Consider the following 23446-nt stretch of genomic DNA (forward strand, 5'->3'; position numbering starts at 1 on the left):
GGTGGTCGTTTACCTGTTATGCCAGCCACGTCTGCAGGGCGAAGCACCACGCAGGTTATTGTTACTGACACGTATTCAGAGCAATAACATCTCAATTCACAGGCTGTTGTACACCCGTCATACCTGCCACGTCTGCAGGGGATGCACCACGAAATTCTTGCTACTGACACATCTTCAGAGAAAAACCATTACAGCACATAGGTGGTTGTTTACCTGATATGCCTGCCACGTCTGCAGGGGGAGGCACCACGCAGGTTATTGTTGTCTGTCACGTATTCAGAGCAATAACATCTCGATTCACAGGCTGTTATACACCCGTCATGCCTGCCACATCTGCAGGGGATGTACCACGGAATTGTTGCTACTGACACATCTTCAGCGCAATAACATCACGACACATAGGTGGTCGTTTACCTGTTATGCCAGCCACGTCTGCAGGGCGAAGCACCACGCAGGTTATTGTTACTGACACGTATTCAGAGCAATAACATCTCGATTCACAGGCTGTTGTACACCCGTCATACCTGCCACGTCTGCAGGGGATGCACCACGAAATTCTTGCTACTGACACATCTTCAGAGAAATAACATTACGGCACATAGGTGGTTGTTTTCCCGATAGGCCTGCCACGTCGGCAGGGGGAGGCACCACACAGGTTATTGTTATCTGTCACGTATTCAGAGCAATAACATCTCAATTCATAGGCTGTTGTACACCTGTTATACCTGCACATCTGCAGGGGGATTCACCACGTAATTATTGCTACGTACACATCTTCAGAGCTATAACATTACGACACATAGGTGGTTGTTTACCTGTTATGCACCACGCAGATTATTGTACTGACACGGCTGTACAGCAATTATTATTATGACACATAGGTGGCTTGTTTACCCGTTATGCCTGCCACATCTGCAGGGGGAGGCACCACGCAGGTTATTGGTACTGACACGTCTTCAGAGCAATAACATCTCGATTCACAGGCCGTTGTATACCTGTGATACCGGCCACGTCTGCAGGGGGATGCTCCAAGCAATTGCTGCTACTGACACAGCTTCAGAGCAATATCACACTTCACAGACTGTTGTATACCCATGCTACCTGACACATCTGCAGGGGAAGGCACCTGCATAATTGTTTTACTGGCACGTCTACCGAGCAATTGCATCACGACAAGTAGGCGGTTGTATACGATTCTTACCTGCCACGTCTGCAGGAGCATTCACTGTGAAGTTGTTGTCACGGACACATTTTTTCATGGAAATAGTTTTATGTCACACAGGAAAGGTCTGTCAGCATGTTGTGGGTCACTTGCTAACAGTTTATTTTTGCTAACTAATAGCGGGGACTGGATAGTTTCACACGGTGCCTGACAGGTATCTATGGGTTTCCCTCTTACCACAATATCACAGGCAAGCATGTTGAAGAGGCATTTATCTGCTTGTATGTCAGTTTGATCTGGTTTCAACGCCGACTCGTTGATTACAGAATTGTAAGTCTCCATCAGCTCTTTGTTTCCAGGCATCAATTACTAGGCTAAGTAATTTGCAGATTCTTTATTTGGATCTCAATTTAGAGGTTGAAGTTGGAGTTCGTGTTAAGGTTGTTGGTGTTTGATCCATGTTTATTAACCCTTTTTCTATTCCTACCAGGTTAATTTTTGCCCACTATAGGCATGCCCTCCGTCGCGGTCATTGGGCACAATTCTGACTGTTAGGTTTAATATATTATTTTCCATACAGGTACGTATTTATTGCTGTAACAACGAGCATGAGCGTGAAGCCCCGAACACAAATGTTATTTGAAGACATGGCTAGGAAGGGAACCAAATGTGGCATAGCCTTTGTTGCTGGGTGTCTAGAAGATACCACTGGAGTTAAAGGGGTTGCACCATAAAAAAAATAGGTCTAAACTGATGCATTATGTAAATTAAAGGGGTACTCCGGTGGCCAATGTGTTTTTTCAGTTTCTACTTACCCTTACAGGTGAGTTTTCTTGTTATCTCTGGTCTCGTGCTTGCTCTTTGTTTGCCTTTCTTTTCCTTTCTTTGCAGAAGTGTGTTCATGTAGTGTAGCATCTAATTCCGTTTTGCCTTTGCTTCAGAAACTACAGCTCCCAGCATGCCTTGTAGCCGGTCTCCTCTTTCAGTGCCCTGTCCATCTTTCTTTGCGTTGCCGTCTGTTTGTGGGCATTTTTTCCCCTTTCCCCGCCCTGGTCCCCTTTTCCCTTTCCCCACCCTGCTCATTAGTATAATCCTCCCATCCTCACTGTCAGCTTCTTACTTCACAGTCCCCACATCAGGGAATGAATGAATTTCCTGCCCCAGCGCGCTGTCCCCACATTGTGACACGCGGGCACTGCTCTGCTTCCTGCCACCCCCCCCCAGCAAAATCCCCGCAAGGGTTAACTGTGTGCTGCAGCAGCACTGTACATTCTGTGCTGTGGTGTCACAGCACAGAACACAACCCCATTCACTTTTATTAGCTGTGATGTGGACAGTTTACGCTGCCTATCACAGATCAATCTGAGACAAAAATGTGTCTGATTTGTATCTCAGTCACATAGCAACCAATCACAGCTCATTATGAGAAACAAAAGCTGAGCTGTGATTGGTTGCTATGTCTGAGATAGGCACATTATTTTTTCAAGCACATTTTTTGACGGATTGATAAATCTGAGCCTTTTATATATTTGCCTCTGAGCGCCCCACGCTACCTTCATCCCCCGATCCGGAGGAGCAGCCAGAGATGGGAACTGTATAACCAGAGATGAAGCAGTGAGTGCAGGACACCTATTTTTGTCTTTTTTATAACCTAACCATATGGTAACTAATAGTTATTTATGGCACAAAATTTAAAGTAAAATAAATTATGATGTCAGAATCTAATGATAAAAAGTGGAAAATACTGCAGTTTTATTGAGACCCAAAAACTGTATCCTTAAAGGGTTTTCCTATTGATAGGCAATCAATATGCTATTGGTGGTGGAGGTTAAACTTTCTGTTCTCCCATCGATTAGCAAGTGGTACATCTCTTTTATTCTGTGTTCAGGCACAAGCTGTACATTTGACACTCGCTGTGCCTTGTATTTTATTCAGCTGTTTATCAGGGTCCCTAAGGAAAGGCCATCAATATTACAGTCCAAGTAAACTCCTGATTCATTACCCAAAGATTCTCTAGTTAACTCCTTGGGGACGAAGGGCGTATGCATACGCCCTCGCGTCCCGTCACTTAAGGACGGAGGGCGTATCCATACGCCCTTGGCATTTCCGATCACTGCCGCTCGCCGGGCGGTGATCGGACTGGGATGCCTGCTGATATCTATCAGCAGGCATCCCGTGGCAATGCCTAGGGAGGTCCTGAGACCCCCCCCCATATCGGCGATCGCAGCAAATTGCAGGTTAATTCAGACCTGCGATTTGCCGCGATCCGGGCAAATCGGGTCACTGGTGACCCGATCTCCCGGAAAATAAGACTGATCGGAGCTGTCAGAGACAGCTCCGACCAGCCTAAAGCACAGGAGCGAGGTGGCAGTGTTGCCACCCCCTCCTATCCCCTGCCATTGATCGGTCAGGCTGACCACCAATGGCAGGAGGGGGGCGGGGGGTTACAGTTCATTTCCCCCCGCTCTGCGCACCGATCGAAGTCGGTACAGAGCGGGGGGAACACGGGGGGAACACGGGCGGCGAGGTGGGGGACATGGCCCGGCTTACCTGGACCGGAGGAGGCGGCAGAGGCGGCATCCCGGAGCAGCGGCGCGAGGAGGAGGAGCGGCTGCCGGAAAGTGCGGCTGAGAAGGCTGCAGTGAAGATCGCGATAAGTGATCTTCACTGTGGCCTTCTAAAAGCTGCAAAGCTACAACTCCCAGCATGCCAACACAGCCAAAGGCTGTCTGGGCATGCTGGGAATGTAGTGTAGTGGTCTCTAAACTGTGGTCCTCCAGATGTTGCAAAACTACAACTCCCAGCATGCACTGACTGTCTGGGCATGCTGGGAGTAGTAGTTTTGCAACATCTGAAGTGGCACAGTTTGTAGACCACTATATGGTGGTCTTCAAACTGTAGCCCTCCAGATGTTGCAAAACTACAACTCCCAGCATGCCCAGACAGTCAGGGATGCTGGGCGTGTAGTTCTGCAATATCTGGCCCTTCAGATGTTGCAGAACTCCAACTCCCAGCATGCCTGGACAGTCTGGGCATGCTTGGAGTTGTAGTTTTGCAACATCTGGAGGGCTACAGTTTGGAGGCCACTGTTCTTCCCCAGTTGTTGCATAACTACAACTCCTAGCATGCCCAGACTGTCCAGGCATGCTGGGAGTTGTAGTTCTGCAACATTTGAAGGGCCAGATATTGCAGAACTACACGCCCAGCATCCCTGACTGTACGGGCATGAAGGGAATTGTAGTTTTGCAACAGCTGTAGGCACACTGGTTGGGAAACACTGAGCTAGAGTCTGTTTCCTAACTCAGTGGTTCCAACCCGTGTGCCTCCAGCTGTTGCAAAACTACAACTTCCAGAGTGCACTGACAGACCGTACATGCTGGGAGTTGTAGTCTTGCAACAGCTGGAGGCACATGGGTTGGAATCACTGAGCTAGTCTGTTTTCTAACTCAGTGGTTCCCCACCAGTGTTCCTACAGCTGTTGTAAAACTACAACTCCCAGCATGTACGGTCTGTCAGTGCATTCTGGGAGTTGTCCTTTTGCCAAAGCTGAAGGTTTGGGGTGCCCCCCCCCCCCCTAACCGGCCGACCAATCAGGGCGCCTGCTGCGGGTGTCACTCCCGCAACCCGCTCCGCCCCTCTTCCGGAGGACGTGAGCGGGTGCAGGACGTGCACCCCGGGTGCTGGGGACCCCGATCCCCGGCGTTAATGTTGGGATCGGGGCCCCAGGAGCAGCGGCGGCGGTGGCGACGACGAGGGACTGACCTGATGCGGCGAGGATCGTTGGAGGTGAGTGACAGCCTCCTGCTGTTGCTTAGCAACAGCTCTCAGCATGCAAAAAGGGCATGCTGGGAGCTGTAGTTATGCAACAGCAGGAGGCAGACCACCACAACTCCCAGCATTCCCTTATGGGCATGCTGGGACTTGTAGTTTTGCAACAGCTGGAGGCACATTCTTTCTATGGAAAAGTGTAACCTTCAGCTGTTGTATAACTACAACTCCCAGCTTGCACAATCAGCTAAAGTGCATGCTGGGAGTTGTAGTGGTGCATCTGGTGGTTGCATAACTACACCTCCCAGCATGCCCGTTGGCTGTCGGTGACTGCTGAGAGTTGTAGTTTTGCAACAGCTGAAGGCACACTGAGTTAAGTAGCAAACCAGTGTGTCTCCAGCTGTTGCATAACTACAATCCCCAGCATCCCCAGCCAAAGTAGTATGCCTCCAGCTGTTGCATAACTACAACACCCAGCATGCCCTTCCACTGTCCGTACATGCTAAGGGGTTGTAGCTTTTGCAACAGCTGAAGGCACACTGGTTGCAAAACCAAATGTAAAACGTCTGGTACGCCACTGTTTCCAAAACGGAGCCTCCAGCGGTTGCAAAACTACAACTCCCAGCATGCACTGATAGACCGTACATGCTGGGAGTTGTAGTTTTGCAACAGCTGGATGTCCCCCCCCCCCCCCCCAATGTGAATGTACAGGGTACACTCACATGGGCGGAGGATTACAGTAAGTATCCGGCTGCAAGTTTGAGGTGCGGCAAAATTTCTGCCGCAGCTCAAACTGCCAGCGAGAAACTACTGTGAACCCCCGCCCGTGCGACTGTACCCTAAAAACACTACACTAACACAAAATAAAAAAAATAAAAAAAACACTACGTATACACATACCCCTACACAGCCCCCCTCCCCAATAAAAATGAAAAACGTCTGGTACACCACTGTTTCCAAAACGGAGCCTCCAGCGGTTGCAAAACTACAACTCCCAGCATGCACTGATAGACCGTACATGCTGGGAGTTGTAGTTTTGCAACAGCTGGATGTCCCCCCCCCCCCCCCAATGTGAATGTACAGGGTACACTCACATGGGCGGAGGATTACAGTAAGTATCCGGCTGCAAGTTTGAGGTGCGGCAAAATTTCTGCCGCAGCTCAAACTGCCAGCGAGAAACTACTGTGAACCCCCGCCCGTGCGACTGTACCCTAAAAACACTACACTAACACAAAATTAAATAAAAAGTAAAAAACACTACGTATACACATACCCCTACACAGCCCCCCTCCCCAATAAAAATGAAAAACGTCTGGTACGCCACTGTTTCCAAAACGGAGCCTCCAGCGGTTGCAAAACTACAACTCCCAGCATGCACTGATAGACCGTACATGCTGGGAGTTGTAGTTTTGCAACAGCTGGATGTCCCCCCCCCCCCCCCCCATGTGAACGTACAGGGTACACTCACATTGGCGGAGGATTACAGTAAGTATCCGGCTGCAAGTTTGAGCTGCGTCAAATTTTCTGCCGCAGCTCAAACTGCCAGCGAGAAAATACTGTGAACCCCCGCCCGTGTGACTGTTCCCTAAAAACACTACACTACACTAACACAAAATAAAATAAAAAGTAAAAAACACTACATATACACATACCCCTATACAACCCCCCTCCCCAATAAAAATGAAAAACGTCTGGTACGCCACTGTTTCCAAAACGGAGCCTCCAGCTGTTGCAAAACAACTACTCCAAGTATTGCCAGATAGCCGTTGACTGTCTAGGCATGCTGGGAGTTTTACAACAGCTGGAGGCACCCTGTTTGGGAATCACTGGCGTACAATACCCCTATGTCCACCCCTATGCAAGTCCCTAATTTAGGCCTCAAATGCACATGGCGCTCTCACTTTGGAGCCCTGTCGTATTTCAAGGCAACAGTTTAGGGCCACATATGGGGTATCGACGTACTCGGGAGAAATCGCCTAACAAATTTTTGGGGGTATTTTCTGCTATTACCCTTTTTAAAAATGTAAAATTTTTGGGAAACCAAGCATTTTAGGTAAAAAATATATATATTTTTTTTACATATGCAAAAGTCGTGAATCACCTGTAGGGTATTAAGGTTCAAATTACCCCTTGTTACGTTCCCTGAGGGGTCTAGTTTCCAAAATGGTATGCCATGTGTTTTTTTTTTGCTGTCCTGGCACCATAGGGGCTTCCTAAATGCGGCATGCCCCCCAAAAACCATTTGTCGCTCCTTCCCTTCTGAGCCCTCTACTGCGCACGCCGAACAATAAACATAGACATATGAGGTATGTGCTTACTCGAGAGAAATTGGGTTTCAAATATAAGCAAAAATTTTCTCCTTTTTACCCCTTGCAAAAATTCAAAAATTGGGTCTACAAGAACATGTGAGTGTAAAAAATGAAGATTTTGAATTTTCTCCTTCACTTTGCTGCTATTCCTGTGAAACACCTAAAGGGTTAATACACTTACTGAATGTCATTTTGAATACTTTTGGGGGTGTAGTTTTTATAATGGGGTCTTTTATGGGGTATTTCTAATATGAAGACCCTTCAAATCCACTTCAAAACTGAACTGGTCCCTGAAAAATAGTGAGTTTGATTGCTGCTGAACTTTGAAGCCCTCTGGTGTCTTCCAAAAGTAAAAACTCATAAATTTTATGATGCAAACATAAAGTAGACATATTGTATATGTGAACCCAAAAAAAATGTATTTTGAATATCCATTTTCCTTACAAGCAGAGAGCTTCAAAGTTAGAAAAATGCAAAATTTTCATTTTTTTCATCAAATTTTGGGATTTTTCACCAAGAAAGGATGCAAGTTACCATAAAATTTTACCACTAAGTTAAAGTAGAATATGTCACGAAAAAACAATCTCGGAATCAGAATGATAACTAAAAGCATTCTAGAGTTATTAATGTTTAAAAAGACAGTGGTCAGAATTGCAAAAAACGCTCCGGTCCTTAAGGTATAAAATGGCATGGTCCTTAAGGGGTTAAAACAGCATTTTAATTTTTTTATGCAGTTCAGTTTGGTATTTGAAAAGCAGCACAATTAATTAGGGGCCTGGAGATCTTGGTCATGCTGAGGGAAAACTGGTTCAATCTCTTCTGGCAGAAAGGTTGTTGTTTTTTTTTCATAGTAGATAGTAAAAAGTCACCTCAGAAAATGCTTTAAAGGGGTACTCCAGTGAAAACCTTTTTTCTTTTAAATCAACTGGTGGCAGAAAGTTAAACATATTTGTAAATTACTTCTATTAAAAAATCTTAATCCTTCCAGTACTTATTAGCTGCTGAATGCTACAGAGGAAATTCCTTTCTTTTTGGAACACTGATGACATCACGAACACAGTGCTCTCTGCTGACATCTCTGTCCATATTAGCAACCATGCAGATGTATGCTAAGGGCAGCATTGTGGCTCAGTGGTTAGCACTGCTGCCTTGCAGTGTTGGGGACTTGAGTTCAAATCCCACAACAACAAATAAAGCTTTATTATTATTATGATAACGTCAGCAGAGAGAACTGTGGTCGTGATGTCATCAGAGAGCATTCCAAAAAAAAGAATTTCCTCTGTAGTATTCAGCAGCTAATAAGTACAGGAAGGATTAAGATTTTTTAATAGAAGTAATTTACAAATATGTTTAACTTTCTGCCACCAGTTGATTTAAAAGAAAAAAGGTTTTCACCGTAGTACCCCTTTAAGCAGATTCAACCGATTACCAGAATAGATAACATCTGCTTGTGTAAATTTATATTTAACAGTATTATTCTTATTATTACTATTAGACATTAGTTACAAAGATGAAATGGTTGCTTTTATACTGGTAGTTCAAGGCCCTGGCACTATGAAAAAAATGCCTGTAAAATTGTTAAAATCTGTCAAAGGGGTACTCTGCCCAAAGACATCTTATCCCCTATCGAAACGATAGTAGATAAGATGTCTGATTTCCAGCGAAGTACTCCACTCCACAGACGATGGGCAAACTCCGGTCTGTGCCGGATGACGGGGGACCAACGCCGTCACGCTCCCTCCATTCATGTCTATGGGAGGAGGCGTGATGGCTATGTACTAGACATGAATGGAGGGGCGTGGCATGACGTCACGAATAGTGTTGAGCGGCATAGGCCATATTCGAATTCGCGAATATTCGCGAATATATGTACGAATATTCGTCATATTCGCGAATATTCGCATATTCGTAATATTCGCGTTTTATTTTCGCATATGCGAGTATTCGCGCGTGCGAAAATGAACACATGCAAAAATTTGCATATGCAAAAAATCGGATAGGTGAAAATTCACATATGCGAAAATTAGCATATGCACATTTTCGCATATGCGAAAATTCGCACACCGGTCTCACACAGTATTATTAGAGCCTTCTTTACACCACATAAGCTGGAAGTAGAGAGGGATGATCACTGTGATGTGTACTGTGAAAAAAAAAATAAAAAAAAAATAAAAAAAGGAATATTCGTAATTACGAATATATAGCGCTATATTCGCGAATATTCGCGAATTCGCGAATATGCGATATTCGCGAATAAAATTCGAATTGCGAATATTCGCGAGCAACACTAGTCACGAACATGGAAGCCCCAGGCTTCCTTTTTTGTAAATGCCACAGAGCCGAACCGGAGAACTTCCCCAGCTGCCGGCCCAGAGATCTGTCCCAGCTGCAGGACCCCCCCAATCAGGCATGTTATCCCTTATCCTTTGGATAGGGGATAACATGTCTAGGGGTGGAGAACACTATTAAACAGGAGTACCATATTAACCCCTTAAGGACCCAGCCATTTTACACCTTAGGACCCGGCCATTTTTTGCACATCTGACCACTGTCACTTTAAACATTAATAACTCTGGAATGCTTTTAGTTATCATTCCGATTCCTAGGTTGTTTTTTCGTGACATATTCTACTTTAACTTAGTGGTAAAAATTTTTGGTAACTTGCATCCTTTCTTGGTGAAAAATCACAAAATTTGATGAAAAAGTTGAAAATTTTGCATTTTTCTAACTTTGAAGCTCTCTGCTTGTAATGAAAATGGATATTCCAAATATTATTTTATTTTATTCACATATACAATATGTGTACTTTATATTTGCATCATAAAATTGATGAGTTTTTACTTTTGGAAGACACCAGAGGGCTTCAAAGTTCAGCAGCAATTTTCCAATTTTTCACAAAATTTCCAAAATCACAATTTTTCAGGGACCAGTTCAGGTTTGAAGTGGATTTGAAGGGTCTTCATCTTAGAAATACCCCACAAATGACCCCATTATAAAAACTGCACCCCCCAAAATATTCAAAATGACATTCAGTCAGCATTTTAACCCTTTAGGTGTTTCACAGGAATAGCAGCAAAGTGAAGGAGAAAATTCATAATTTCCATTTTTTACACTCGCATGTTCTTGTAGACCCAATTTTTGAATTTTTACAAGGGGTAAAAGGAGAAAATGTATACTTCTGTTTGTAGCCCAATTTCTCTTGACTAAGCACATACCTCATATGTCTATGTAAACGGTTCGGAAGGCACAGTAGAGGGCTCAGAAGGGAAGGAGCGACAAGGGGATTTTGGAGCGTACGTTTTTCTGAAATGGTTTTTGGGGGGCATGTTGCATTTAGGAAGCCCCTATGGTGCCAGAACAGGGAAAAAAAACACATGGCATACCATTTTGGAAACTAGACCCCTTGAGGAACGTAACAAGGAATAAAGTGAGCCTTAATACCCCACAGGTGTTTCACGACTTTTGCATATGTAAAAAAAAATTTAAAAAATTTAAATAAAATGTGTGTTTCCCCCAAATTTCACATTTTTGCAAGGGTTAATAGCAGAAAATAGCACCCAAAATTTGTAACCCCATCTCTTCTGAGTATGAAGGTACCCCATAAGTTGACATGAAGTGCACTATGGGCGAACTACAATGCTCAGAAGAGAAGGAGTCATATTTGACTTTTTGAGAGCAAATTTTGCTCGGGTGCATGTCGCATTTAGGAAGCCCCTATGGTGCCAGGACAGAAAAAAATACCCACATGCCATACCATTTTGGAAACTAGACCCCTTGAGGAACGTAACAAGGAATAAAGTAAGCCTTAATACCCCACATTTTGCATATGTAAAAAAATATATATATTTTCACTAAAATGTGTGTTTCCCCTCCAAATTTCTCATTTTTGCAAGGGTTAATAGCAGAAAATACCCCCAAAAATTTGTAACCCCATCTCTTCCGAGTATGGAGGTACCCCATAAGTTCACCTGAAGCGCACTACGGGCGAACTACAATGCTCAGAAGAGAAGGAGTCATATTTGGCTTTTTGAGAGCAAATTTTGCTCGCATTTAGGAAGCCCCAATGGTGCCAGAACAGCAAAATAACCCCCACATGGCATACCATTTTGGAAACTAGACCCCTTGAGGAACGTAACAATTGGTACAGTGAGCATTTACCCCCCACTGGTGTCTGTCAGATCTTTGGAACAGTGAGCTGTACAACATTTTTTATTTGGGCAGCCCACTGTTCCAAAGATCTGTCAGACACCAGTGGGGTGTAAATTCTCACTGCACCCCTCATTACATTCCGTGAGGGGTGTAGTTTCCGAAATGGGGTCACATGTGTTTTTTTTTTTTTTTTTTTTGCGTTTGTCAAAACCGCTGTAACAATCAGCCACCCCTGTGCAAATCACCTCAAATGTACATGGTGCACTCTCCCTTCTGAGCCTTGTTGTGCGCCCCCAGAGCACTTTGCGCCCACATATGGGGTATCTCCGTAGTCGGGAGAAGTTGAATTACAAATTTTGGGGGGCTTTTTTCCCTTTTACCTCTTGTCAAAATGAAAAGTATAGGGCAACACCAGCATGTTAGTGTAAAAAAATTAATTTTTTACACTAACATGCTGGTGTAGACCCCAATTTCACCTTTTCATAAGGGGTGAAAGGAGAAAAAGCCCCCCAAAATTTGTAAGGCAATTTCTCCCGAGTACGGCGATACCCCATATGTGACCCTAAACTGTTGCCTTGAAATACGACAGGGCTCCGAAGTGAGAGCGCCATGCACATTTGAGGCCTGAATTAGGGATTTGCATTGGGGTGGACATAGGGGTATTCTACGCCAGTGATTCCCAAACAGGGTGCCTCCAGCTGTTGCAAAACTCCCAGCATGCTTGGACAGTCAACGGCTGTCCGGCAATACTGGGAGTTGTTGTTTTGCAACAGCTGGAGGCTCCATTTTGAAAACAGTGGCGTACCAGACGTTTTTCATTTTTATTGGGGAGGGGGGCTGTGTAGGGGTATGTGTATATGTAGTGTTTTTTACTTTTTATTTTGTGTTAGTGTAGTGTAGTGTTTTTAGGGTACAGTCACACGGGCAGGGGGGTTACAGCAATTTTCCCGCTGCGAGTTTGAGCTGCCGCGCAAAATTTGCTGCATCGCAAACTTGCAGCCTGATACTCACTGTAAGCCCCCTGCCCATGTGAATGTACCCTGGACAGTAAGGGCATGCTGAGAATGTGTAGTTTTGCAACATCTGGAAGGGCACAGTGGTCTCCAAACTGTGGACCTCCAGATCTTGCAAAACTGCAACTCCCAGCATGCCCAGACGCCAAGGGCTGTCTGGGCATGCTGGGAGTTGTAGTATATAGGGTCCCAATACAGCAATGCATGTCGCTTTACGGCGACGTGCATTGCTGTAAAGGGCCCGACCGCGGCTGAAGATCTACTCACCTGTCGCCGCCGCCATCTTCCTCGCCGGGATCCGGGTCTTTAGGGACGAGGTAAGTACCGGGGCCGGTCCCCAGCACTCCCCCGTCCCCCACCGCGTCCTCTGGTCTTCCTCCCGTCCTCTCCGGACTTCAAGGGGCCGGGCAGGACGGGAGGAAGTAACCGCCCCCCCCTCCTGCGATTGGTCGGTTAACTAACCGACAGATCGCAGGGGATCGGAGGAGGTGGCCGGCTTGCCACCTCGCTCCTAGTCTTCAGCATAGTCCTGGCTGTCTGTCTGCCGGGATCATGCGAAATTACGGGCGGTCGGGTCCCAGAGACCCGTTCAGCCCGGTATCGCCGCAGATCGCAAGGGCGATTTCCCTTGCGATTTGCGGCGATCGCCGACATGGGGGGCTACATGGCCCCCCTCGGCGTTTGCCCTGGATCCCTGCTGAAGGATTTCAGCAGGGATCCGCTTCCGATCTCCGCCGGGTGAGCGGCGGAGACCAGGAAAAGACATGACGTATGCATACGTCATGGGTCCTTAAGACCCAGGGTGTGCTGACGTATGCATACGTCATGGGTCCTGAAGAGGTTAAACAAACATCTCTTTCACCCATTTACCTCATTACAGTTCTGTAGAATACAAGTTACTTATTTTTGGATTGTCGTTGCTTACCTTATAATAGTGACCAATACTAAAATATTTCCCACTAATCCAGTAGAACAGATGATTCCAATAAATGAAGGGAGAATAACAGTTTCTGCTGTGTTAATGAGATGATATTCATTTCTCATATTCCATGATTTATTAGATAAGTTGTCAGTGCTATTCCACGATGTGATTTGGATTCCATTCATTGTTCCACACTTCTTCAATCTGAAACAATTAAAAATATATTCAGTTCATATTAAGTTCATGTCCTAATGTTCTTTGCAAAAATAGCATTACTTATTGCCAGCGCCTACTGGTGTTGCATAAAAGACATTCTTCTGCACAGTCAATGTAATAGAGGACTTTTGTGAACCTACCAAATTATTTCTTAATTACCTAATCTAACAAATAAATAAATAAACTTAGAAAATTACAGACACCCACTACCTGTTATGCTGATGGCTAATAACATAGTCTCTGTCCTTTTCATGTATTTTATTGGTCACTGTCAAATTCAAAAACTTTTTATATGTTGTACTTCTTGGCAATATAAATGTATATATAATGTATGTATGTATACATATCATCATCATCTTTGCCCCAGCTGTAGCACATGCTGGGACAAAGTCCAGTAAGTGAGGACAGTACTAGCACTCCTCTGTGCTCACTCCTGTCCTGTGAGACTGCAGCATAAAAAAGACAGAGGAGGGGGTTATATAGCAGCCTACAGTCATAAGATGAAGACACCCAGCACAGCACTGCAGACTCAGGGAGAAAGAGAATGCATAGTGAATAAAGTCAAGATGAGTGCATGCCTGGGACATGCCCTTCCTGAGCAGTGGAGCAAGAGTGAGTTAGCATCCGAACAAAGGGATTTGTGAGCCAAACACAGAAGCTAAAAAATGCATGTAAAGAATCTGCATAACAGAGTAAATAGAGTAAAAAGTATCCCCGCTTAAAGCTGAAAAAATCCTTTTTTACATTCAATGTCATTTTGTTAATTTTGTTGCAGATTATTTTTTGGTATATAACAAAAAAAATAAAATAAAAATAAAAAAACACCCCCTGGAGACCATGACTACTTATTATCACCATAATGTTACTAATAAAAAAAAATAAAAAAATTAAAAAAGACCAGACCAATATCAACAAATACAGTCATATATACAACTCTACAGTTTCTGAAGCTCATATCAGTAAATAATTTTTGACCAGAGTGGATCACTATCTATTTTGCACATCCATCTGTCCCAGACTACCAGGACAATTTCTTCTACCCGCAACGTCTCAACAAAACCTGCCTGACAAACATCTTAGGCTTTGCACTTTGCTAGCACCCTCCTTATCTTTTCCCATCTTTAGTGCCCCAAACAGTAACAATAGCTTCTTGGTTTCACATGCAGTAAAGTGGCTAGGTAAGTTGGTTGGGGATAGAGGTAATTATGTCACTACAGTAAGAAGACAAGTCTTCAAAGAATGTATTTTCCCATTTCAGGTAAGTGCCTCTAGTATGCAGTTTCCCCAGTGTAAAGCTGCCACCAGCAGATAGTGTCTCCAGTATATAGGTACTCTCCAGTAGGTAGTTTTGTCCTGTAGAAAGGCCCCATTAGGTATCTCATCCGTGTAGATAGCTCACGGTAGGTATTTACCCCCTATAGATAGGCCTCACTAGGTAGTCCCCCCCCCTGTAGTTAGCCCCCAGTAGGTAGTTTACCCATGTAAATAGCCCCCACATAGGTAGTTTCCCTGTATACATGGCCCTCAAAATGTAGCTTCCACCTGTAGAAATCCCCAGAGGTACCAGTAGTTAGGTTTCCGCATCAACAAGATAAAGAACTTTAAAAAATTCACTGTGGTCCCATGCTCTCCCACAGAGGCTACTTTTCTATACTCATGGTTGCAGGCAGCTTAATGCCTGCAGCCCCAAGAGATCTTGGAGTGTTCCTTCCTTTAGGACACACATGTGTAGGATGAGTGACTTCCCAAAGAGCCATTCCAGACCTCTAGTGGCTAAAGGCATAAAGCTGCCTGAGCGTCACTTTCAACTAAAAGTGCATCCTTAGCACACACAGTGCTCACCAAAGTAATAAACCATAGTGTATAACTGTATGGGCATCCTGAGGACTCCCATAAAGTTAAGATTAGCTCAAAGGGAAGGTTAAAATACTGCAACTGCTCCCTTGTGTACTCCCCTGGGTTTCACAAAATAGAAGCCCTTGTATGACTCTGTAGATAAAAAACTCAATAACTATGTCTCTTAGAAGGCAAAAAGAAAAAAATAAGAATGTAAAAAACTGTCTACTTTCTTAAGATTTTAAAGGTCTGATGTGTAAACTGATGTAGCATTAAAAGAATAATTTCATTATCATTGGAAGGCAAGGGATATATAACAGAGGTCCACATAAAGTAAACAGCTTTACTCTATTTGCTAGCTCCTGCATCACTCCATTGGGATTGGAATAGTTCTAATCTGAAATAAAGCAAAACCATATTGCTGCACCCTATATAAAGACAGTACAGTTAGAAAATGTGTTAATTTATTACGGTCTTTCGAGGGAAGGTTATAAAAACAAACAAATAAAAACAATAAATAGCCACAACAAAAAATATATATCTACATTCAATTAATAACACTAAAATAAATACACAATAGGGGAAATAAATAAATTAAATGAAAACTGTAGAAACCAGAACTGACAGCTTTTTTCTTACATCATCCAATCACAGCACAGATTTAATATTTTCTGAGCTTTGGTAAAATGAAAGCTAAGCTAAGCTAAGCTAAAACCAGAGAGTTGTATTTTCTCAGTTTCTGTTTATTCCCCCCAATATATTACCTTGAATATATGGGAGCAAACGAAGCATTGGGGAAGCTGTAGCGCATTGGCAGCTTGATGGGGATTTTAGTAGTTCCCGCCTTCCCCCCCTTCACGTAGTTAGTGGCTTGTAGGTAATGAGGCGGGGTCAGTAAAGGGTTAAGGGGGGAAAGGCTCAGTTAAAGTTTACTGTGCCTTTAACAAATTGTGTCAGGCAGCATGGGGAGTTAGTGGGGTCAGCCCAAGGAGAGGAGTGAGGGGGCGAGAGGGTACGTAAAAGGGACACTGAGGGAGGCGTTACTAGACAGTGAGGAATCCAGGAAGAAGGCCCCATCCTCCCATTTTTGGGAGGTTTAGGTGTTGATTGGGGTTGAGGTAAGTGGAAGGGTCCTTGACGGTACTAGTTTTTTAAGCTAGCTGTTTATGCTACTGTTAAAATTGGACTCCTGGTGCTGGTTCTGGGCCCCAGAAGTGTGTTAGGAACATGCACAAAGTTATGTGGGTGCCCTTGGGTCAGGTGGTTGCGGCCAAGGGTAAGGGTTTACTGCACAAAATTATTGGTATTGATGTGGAGAGCCTGAGCAAATGGTTATGTTCCTGGAACTTTGTTGATAATGTTTATATGTTTACAACGTTATTTAACCCCTTAAGGACGCAGGACGTAAATGTACGTCCTGGTGAGGTGGTACTTAACGCACCAGGACGTACATTTACGTCCTATGCATAACCGCGGGCATCGGAGCGATGCCCGTGTCATGCGCGGCTGATCCTGGCTGCTGATCGCAGCCAGGGACCCGCCGGCAATGGCCGACGCCCGCGATCTCGCGGGCGTCCGCCATTAACCCCTCAGGTGCCGGGATCAATACAGATCCCGGCATCTGCGGCAGTTCGCGATTTAAATGAACGATCGGATCGCCCGCAGCGCTGCTGCGGGGATCCGATCATTCAGAACGCCGGACGGAGGTCCCCTCTCCTTCCTCCGTCCGGCTCCCGGCGTCTCCTGCTCTGGTCTGTGATCGAGCAGACCAGAGCAGGAGATGACCGATAATACTGATCTGTTCTATGTCCTATACATAGAACAGATCAGTATTAGCAATCATGGTATTGCTATGAATAGTCCCCTATGGGGACTATTCAAGTGTAAAAAAAATGTAAAAAAATGTAAAAGTAAAAGTAAAAAAAAAGTGAAAAATCCCCTCCCCCAATAAAAAAGTAAAACGTCCGTTTTTTCCTATTTTACCCCAAAAAACCGTAAAATTTTTTTTATAGACATATTTGGTATCGCCGCGTGCGTAAATGTCCGAACTATTAAAATAAAATGTTAATGATCCCGTACGGTGAACGGCGTGAACGAAAAAAAAAAAAAGTCCAAAATTCCTACTTTTTTAATACATTTTATTAAAAAAAATTATAAAAAATGTATTAAAAGTTTTTTATATGCAAATGTGGTATCAAAAAAAAGTACAGATCATGGCGCAAAAAATGAGCCCCCATACCGCCGCTTATAGGGAAAAATAAAAAAGTTAGAGGTCATCAAAATAAAAAGATTATAAACGTACTAATTTGGTTAAAAAGTTTGTTATTTTTTTTAAGCGCAACAATAATATAAAAGTATATAATAATGGGTATCATTTTAATCGTATTGACCCTCAGAATAAAGAACACATGTCATTTTTACCATAAATTTTACGGCGTGAAAACAAAACCTTCCAAAATTAGCAAAATTGCGTTTTTTGGTTTAATTTCCCCACAAAAATAGTGTTTTTTGGTTGCGCCATACATTTTATGATATAATGAGTGATGTCATTACAAAGGACAACTGGTCGCGCAAAAAACAAGCCCTCATACTAGTCTGTGGATGAAAATATAAAAGAGTTATGATTTTTAGAAGGTGTGGAGGAAAAAATGAAAACGTAAAAATTAAATTGTCTGAGTCCTTAAGGCCAAAATGGGCTGAGTCCTTAAGGGGTTAAAATGTTATTTGTTTGTTTAAATAAAATGATCATATAGCCCATTTTACCACCTATCATGTATTTATGGAAGATGGTAGCATAGAAGTGAATAGGTGTTTGGTTGTAGTAGATTTAGTAGGGGAAGTTGTTACGCTGAGCGCTCCGGGTCCCTGGTCCTCCCCGAAGCGCTCGCGGCATTTCTCTCCCTGCAGCGCCCCGGTCAGACCCGCTGACCGGGAGCGCTGCACTGACATTGCTGGCGGGGATGCGATTCGCATAGCGGGACGCGCCCGCTCGCGAATCGCATCCCAAGTCACTTACCTGTCCCGGTCCCCGGCTGTCATGCTCTGGCGCGCGCGGCTCCGCTCTCTAGGGCGCGCGCGCGCCAGCTCTCTGAGATTTAAAGGGCCAGTGCACCAATGATGGTGCCTGGCCCAATCTTCCTGATTAGTTTCCACCTGTGCACTCCCTACTTATACCTCACTTCCCCTGCACTCCCTTGCCGGATCTTGTTGCCTTAGTGCCTAGAGAAAGCGTTTACTGTGTTTGTCCATACTGTGTACTTGACCTCCTGCTATTGCCATATTGACTACGATTCTTGCTGCCTGCCCCGACCTTCTGCTACGTCCGACCTTGCTCTTGTCTACTCCCTTGTACCGCGCCTATCTTCAGCAGTCAGAGAGGTTGAGCCGTTGCTAGTGGATACGACCTGGTTGCTACCGCCGCTGCAAGACCATCCCGCTTTGCGGCGGGCTCTGGTGAAAACCAGTAGCAGCTTAGAACCGGTCCACTAGCACGGTCCACGCCTATCCCTCTCTGGCACAGAGGATCCACCTCCAGCCTGCCGAATCGTGACAGTAGATCCGGCCATGGATCCCGCTGAGGTTCCCCTGCCAGTTGTCTCTGACCTCACTACGCTGGTCGCCCAGCAAGCCCGACAGATCGCCCAACAAGATCACCAGCTGTCGTACTTGACCACCATGACACAGCAACTTCAGTCGCAGCTACAGCAGCTTCAGTCACAGCTACAGCAATTTCAGTCACAGCTACAGCAGCAACAACCATCTCCTCCGCCGGCTCCTGCACCTCTTCCGCAGCGAGTGGCCGCTCCTAGCCTCCGCTTGTCCCTGCCGGACAAATTTGATGGGGACTCTAGACTCTGCCGAGGTTTCCTGTCACAATGTTCCCTACATTTGGAGATGTTGTCGGACCAATTTCCTACTGAACGGTCGAAGGTGGCTTTCGTGGTTAGTCTCCTGTCTGGAAAGGCTTTGGCTTGGGCCACACCGCTCTGGGACTGCGATGACCCTGTCACCGCCACTGTACACTCCTTCTTCTCTGAGGTTCGCAGTGTCTTCGAGGAACCAGCCCGAGCTTCTTCTGCCGAGACTGCCCTGCTGAACCTGGTCCAGGGTAATTCTTCAGTAGGCGAGTACGCCATCCGATTTCGTACTCTCGCTTCCGAATTATCTTGGAACAACGAGGCTCTCTGCGCGACCTTTAAAAAAGGCCTATCCAGTAACATCAAAGATGTGCTGGCCGCACGAGAGATTCTTGCCAATCTGCATGAACTTATCCATTTGGCCACCCGCATTGACATGCGTTTTTCGGAAAGACATCAGGAACTCCGCCAGGAAAAAGACCTTAATCCCTGGGCACCTCTCTCACGGTATCCCTTGCAATCTACCCCTGTGCCTCCCGCCGAGGAGCCTATGCAAGTAGATCGGTCTCGCCTGACTATTGAAGAGAGGTCTCGCCGTAGGGATAAGAATCTATGTCTGTACTGCGCTAGTACCGAACATTTCTTGGTGGATTGCCCGATTCGTCCTCCTCGTCTGGAAAATGCACGCACGCAACCTGCTCATGTGGGTCTGGCGTCTCTGGGTACGGAGTCTGCTTCTCCATGTCTCACTGTGCCCGTACGGATTTCTCCTTCTGCCGACTCCTCCTTCTCTGCCGTGGCCGTCTTGGACTCTGGTTCCTCTGGAAATTTTATTCTGGCCTCTTTGCTTGATAGGTACTGCATCCCGGTGATCCGTCTCATTAAGCCACTCTACATTGCTTCAGTCAACGGAGTCAAGTTGAACTGCACTGTGCGTTTTCGCACAGTGCCTCTGCTTATGAGCATTGGACCACATCTCGAAAAGATTGAATTCTTGGTTCTGCCCGGCTGCACATCTGAAGTCCTTCTCGGTCTGCCATGGCTCCAGCACCATTCTCCCACCCTTGACTGGACCACCGGGGAGATCGAGAATTGGGGTCCTGCTTGCCGCAAAAAATGCCTCACGTCTGCTCCCAGCCCCGTCTGTCGGGCCTCAGTGTCCCCTCCTGTGCCTGGTCTCCCCAAGGCCTATCAGGACTGTGCCAAGCCTCACCCTCTGCCCTCCCTCCCCATTCCCACTCCTTCTGACCGGTCTGCCCAGGACTTCACTGTCCCCCAGAAGGAGACTCTACAATCGCTCCCAATGTCCTCGTCCCAGGTGGAGCGACATCCCGACAAAAAGAGGGGGAGACCTAAGGGGGGGGGTACTGTTACGCTGAGCGCTCCGGGTCCCTGCTCCTCCCCGAAGCGCTCGCGGCATTTCTCTCCCTGCAGCGCCCCGGTCAGACCCACTGACCGGGAGCGCTGCACTGACATTGCTGGCGGGGATGCGATTCGCATAGCGGGACGCGCCCGCTCGCGAATCGCATCCCAAGTCACTTACCTGTCCCGGTCCCCGGCTGTCATGCTCTGGCGCGCGCGGCTCCGCTCTCTAGGGTGCGCGCGCGCCAGCTCTCTGAGATTTAAAGGGCCAGTGCACCAATGATGGTGCCTGGCCCAATCTTCCTGATTAGTTTCCACCTGTGCACTCCCTACTTATACCTCACTTCCCCTGCACTCCCTTGCCGGAACTTGTTGCCTTAGTGCCTAGAGAAAGCGTTTACTGTGTTTGTCCATACTGTGTACTTGACCTCCTGCTATTGCCATATTGACTACGATTCTTGCTGCCTGCCCCGACCTTCTGCTACGTCCGACCTTGCTCTTGTCTACTCCCTTGTACCGCGCCTATCTTCAGCAGTCAGAGAGGTTGAGCCGTTGCTAGTGGATACGACCTGGTTGCTACCGCCGCTGCAAGACCATCCCGCTTTGCGGCGGGCTCTGGTGAAAACCAGTAGCAGCTTAGAACCGGTCCACTAGCACGGTCCACGCCTATCCCTCTCTGGCACAGAGGATCCACCTCCAGCCTGCCGAATCGTGACAGAAGTTATCTAAAATCCATCAGTCATGTAACTCCTGTACTACTATTAAAGTGTTTTCCACTTTTCAAGCTACCCCATTGCTATTTCCTGATCAATTTATCTATTCTGTGGGAATATTTTTATTAACATATTAAAGGAAGGTAAAACATATTTTGTTCTAGATATGAACAGATGTTCCTGTCGTGTCATTAGAAATTCTTATTGTATGCTCCAAAATTAAATATCATCATTTACATGGAAGACAATACTAGAAACCATGGGAAAAGATGAAAAATAATTAGGAATAAATTAATAATTGCCAAATAACTTTCTATGATAGGAAGCTATACCTCCCAGTATGATCGAAGCAATGGTAAGGGTATGCTGGGAGTTGTTATGTCACTTATAACTGCAGAAGTTACAAGTGACTACAGATGATGGGCCCAGTCAGTCAGAATACACAATGATATAGTGAAGCCAGTCAGAATACACAATGATATAGTGACTCACAAGTGACCTTTTCTCTCTAGTTTTTTTTCTTAATCTGATTTAAACCACAAGAACTTCTTTAAGCTACATCTTTCTTCTGCAGAGTTTGACATCGGGACATCATTGGCTCCTCAATTTGTCAGCATATCCTCATCCTCTATATGAAGACAATAATCATTATAACCCTGCCAGACACTATGCCCCCTGAATGTAACCTTGCCAGACACTGTGACCTCTGTCTCCTTTGTTTTCTAATTCATACCCCTTTGTCCACTTTAAACTTTTCTGTCCCTCTCGATTCCTCTGTCCCCTCCATACCTCCTGGTTCTCTCTACACCCCCCCCCCCCCCCGTTCCCCTACAGACTCCTTTGTCCCCTCTATTAGTGATGAGCGGCAGGGGCCATTTTCGAATTCGCAATATTTTGCAAATATATGGACGAATATTCGTCCTTTGTTCGCTAAATTTGCATACTAGCTATGTTTGTTCTTTTTTTTTTCATACGAAAATCGTAATGAAATTTTCATAGTGCACATGCACATATCTTTCAACTAACTAACTAACACTATACCGTACACTAGAGCCTATCTGCTAAACTAACCTACCATATCTTACACTAGCCATCAATTCATATATAATTGTATTGCTTTTAAAAAAAAGCACAGCACAGACAGTGTTCAATCTCCTCTCACAACCACATGAAACTGCAAAAAAAAAAAAAAAAAAAAACGCTGCTGGGAAGAATCTTATATAGTGAAGGGGTGGGCAACTTTCCTATTAGTTGCTAGGGATGTTGCTAACCTCTGACAACTGTATTTGCATCCTTCTCAATGGCCCACAAGCTAAAAGAAGGGAGGGATCAGTGTCATCTGGAAGCGCCAATATTCGTAAATATTTGCATATTCGCATATACGAAATAATCACGCACCACAACAACTCAGTAAATAATATTGGAGCCTTCTTTGGACCACAAGCTGAAAGCAGGGAGGGATGATCATTGTTGTGATGTGTACTGTGAAGAAAGAAAAATGAATATTCGTCATTACGAATATATAGCGCTATATTCAAAATATTCGCAAAATCGCAAAGTGCCCTATTTGCTGTAAAAATTAGCATTTCGAATATTCGCGCTCAACACTACTCTATCCCCTCTTCCAGTGTCCCCTATTCCCTTCAACAAACTTCTCGATTTTCTCTGTCCCCTCCTCCAGACTCCACTGTCCTCCTCTAGACCTCTCTGTCCCCTCCAAACCTCTCGGTCCCATTCAGTCTCCTGCGTCTCACATCAACAGGGGTACCAGAGCATAAGATGAAGAACTGAGGTCTGAACAGGATATCAACCACATATTTACCATACAGTAGAAGGAATAGAGGGACCTTACTACTGGGGTGACACACTGTAACAAACTACCTCCTCATTTAAACTGCTTACTACTGGGGGTGACACATTGTAACACACCTCCTACTCATCTAATCACCTTACAACTGGGGTTTCCTCATTGTAAATATGTTTTACAATGTAAAGTGTTATAAAATGTAATGTTGCTTTAAGAGTTATACCTTGTGATAAGTCATGTGATTGTTACCCAGGAGGTACAAGTGACCAGGTGATCCCAATAGTGACCTAAGGGCTCCCTGCTAGTCTCCCCCATATAAGCCCTGGGAGAAG

The 23446-nt window shown here is 45.3% G+C and overlaps 1 protein-coding gene across 5 annotated transcripts in view; it reads right to left on the minus strand.

The window, feature by feature from the left end:
- MCHR2 (melanin concentrating hormone receptor 2) overlaps nt 1-23446 on the minus strand; it is a 254857-nt gene that overhangs the window by 137755 nt on the left and 93656 nt on the right. For 4 of the 5 annotated variants that reach the window (XM_056566183.1, XM_056566181.1, XM_056566184.1 and 1 more), the window contains one exon: nt 13327-13527. In XM_056566183.1, the coding sequence (XP_056422158.1) occupies nt 13327-13508 (182 nt within the window). In that variant the 5' untranslated portion in view covers nt 13509-13527. Of the gene's footprint in view, nt 1-13326; nt 13528-22705; nt 22790-23446 lie in introns of all 5 variants that reach the window. The other variant, XM_056566186.1, reaches the window with a different exon arrangement.

This window comes from Hyla sarda, chromosome 3 (genome assembly GCF_029499605.1).
Source record: "Hyla sarda isolate aHylSar1 chromosome 3, aHylSar1.hap1, whole genome shotgun sequence".
Lineage (NCBI taxonomy): Eukaryota > Metazoa > Chordata > Amphibia > Anura > Hylidae > Hyla > Hyla sarda.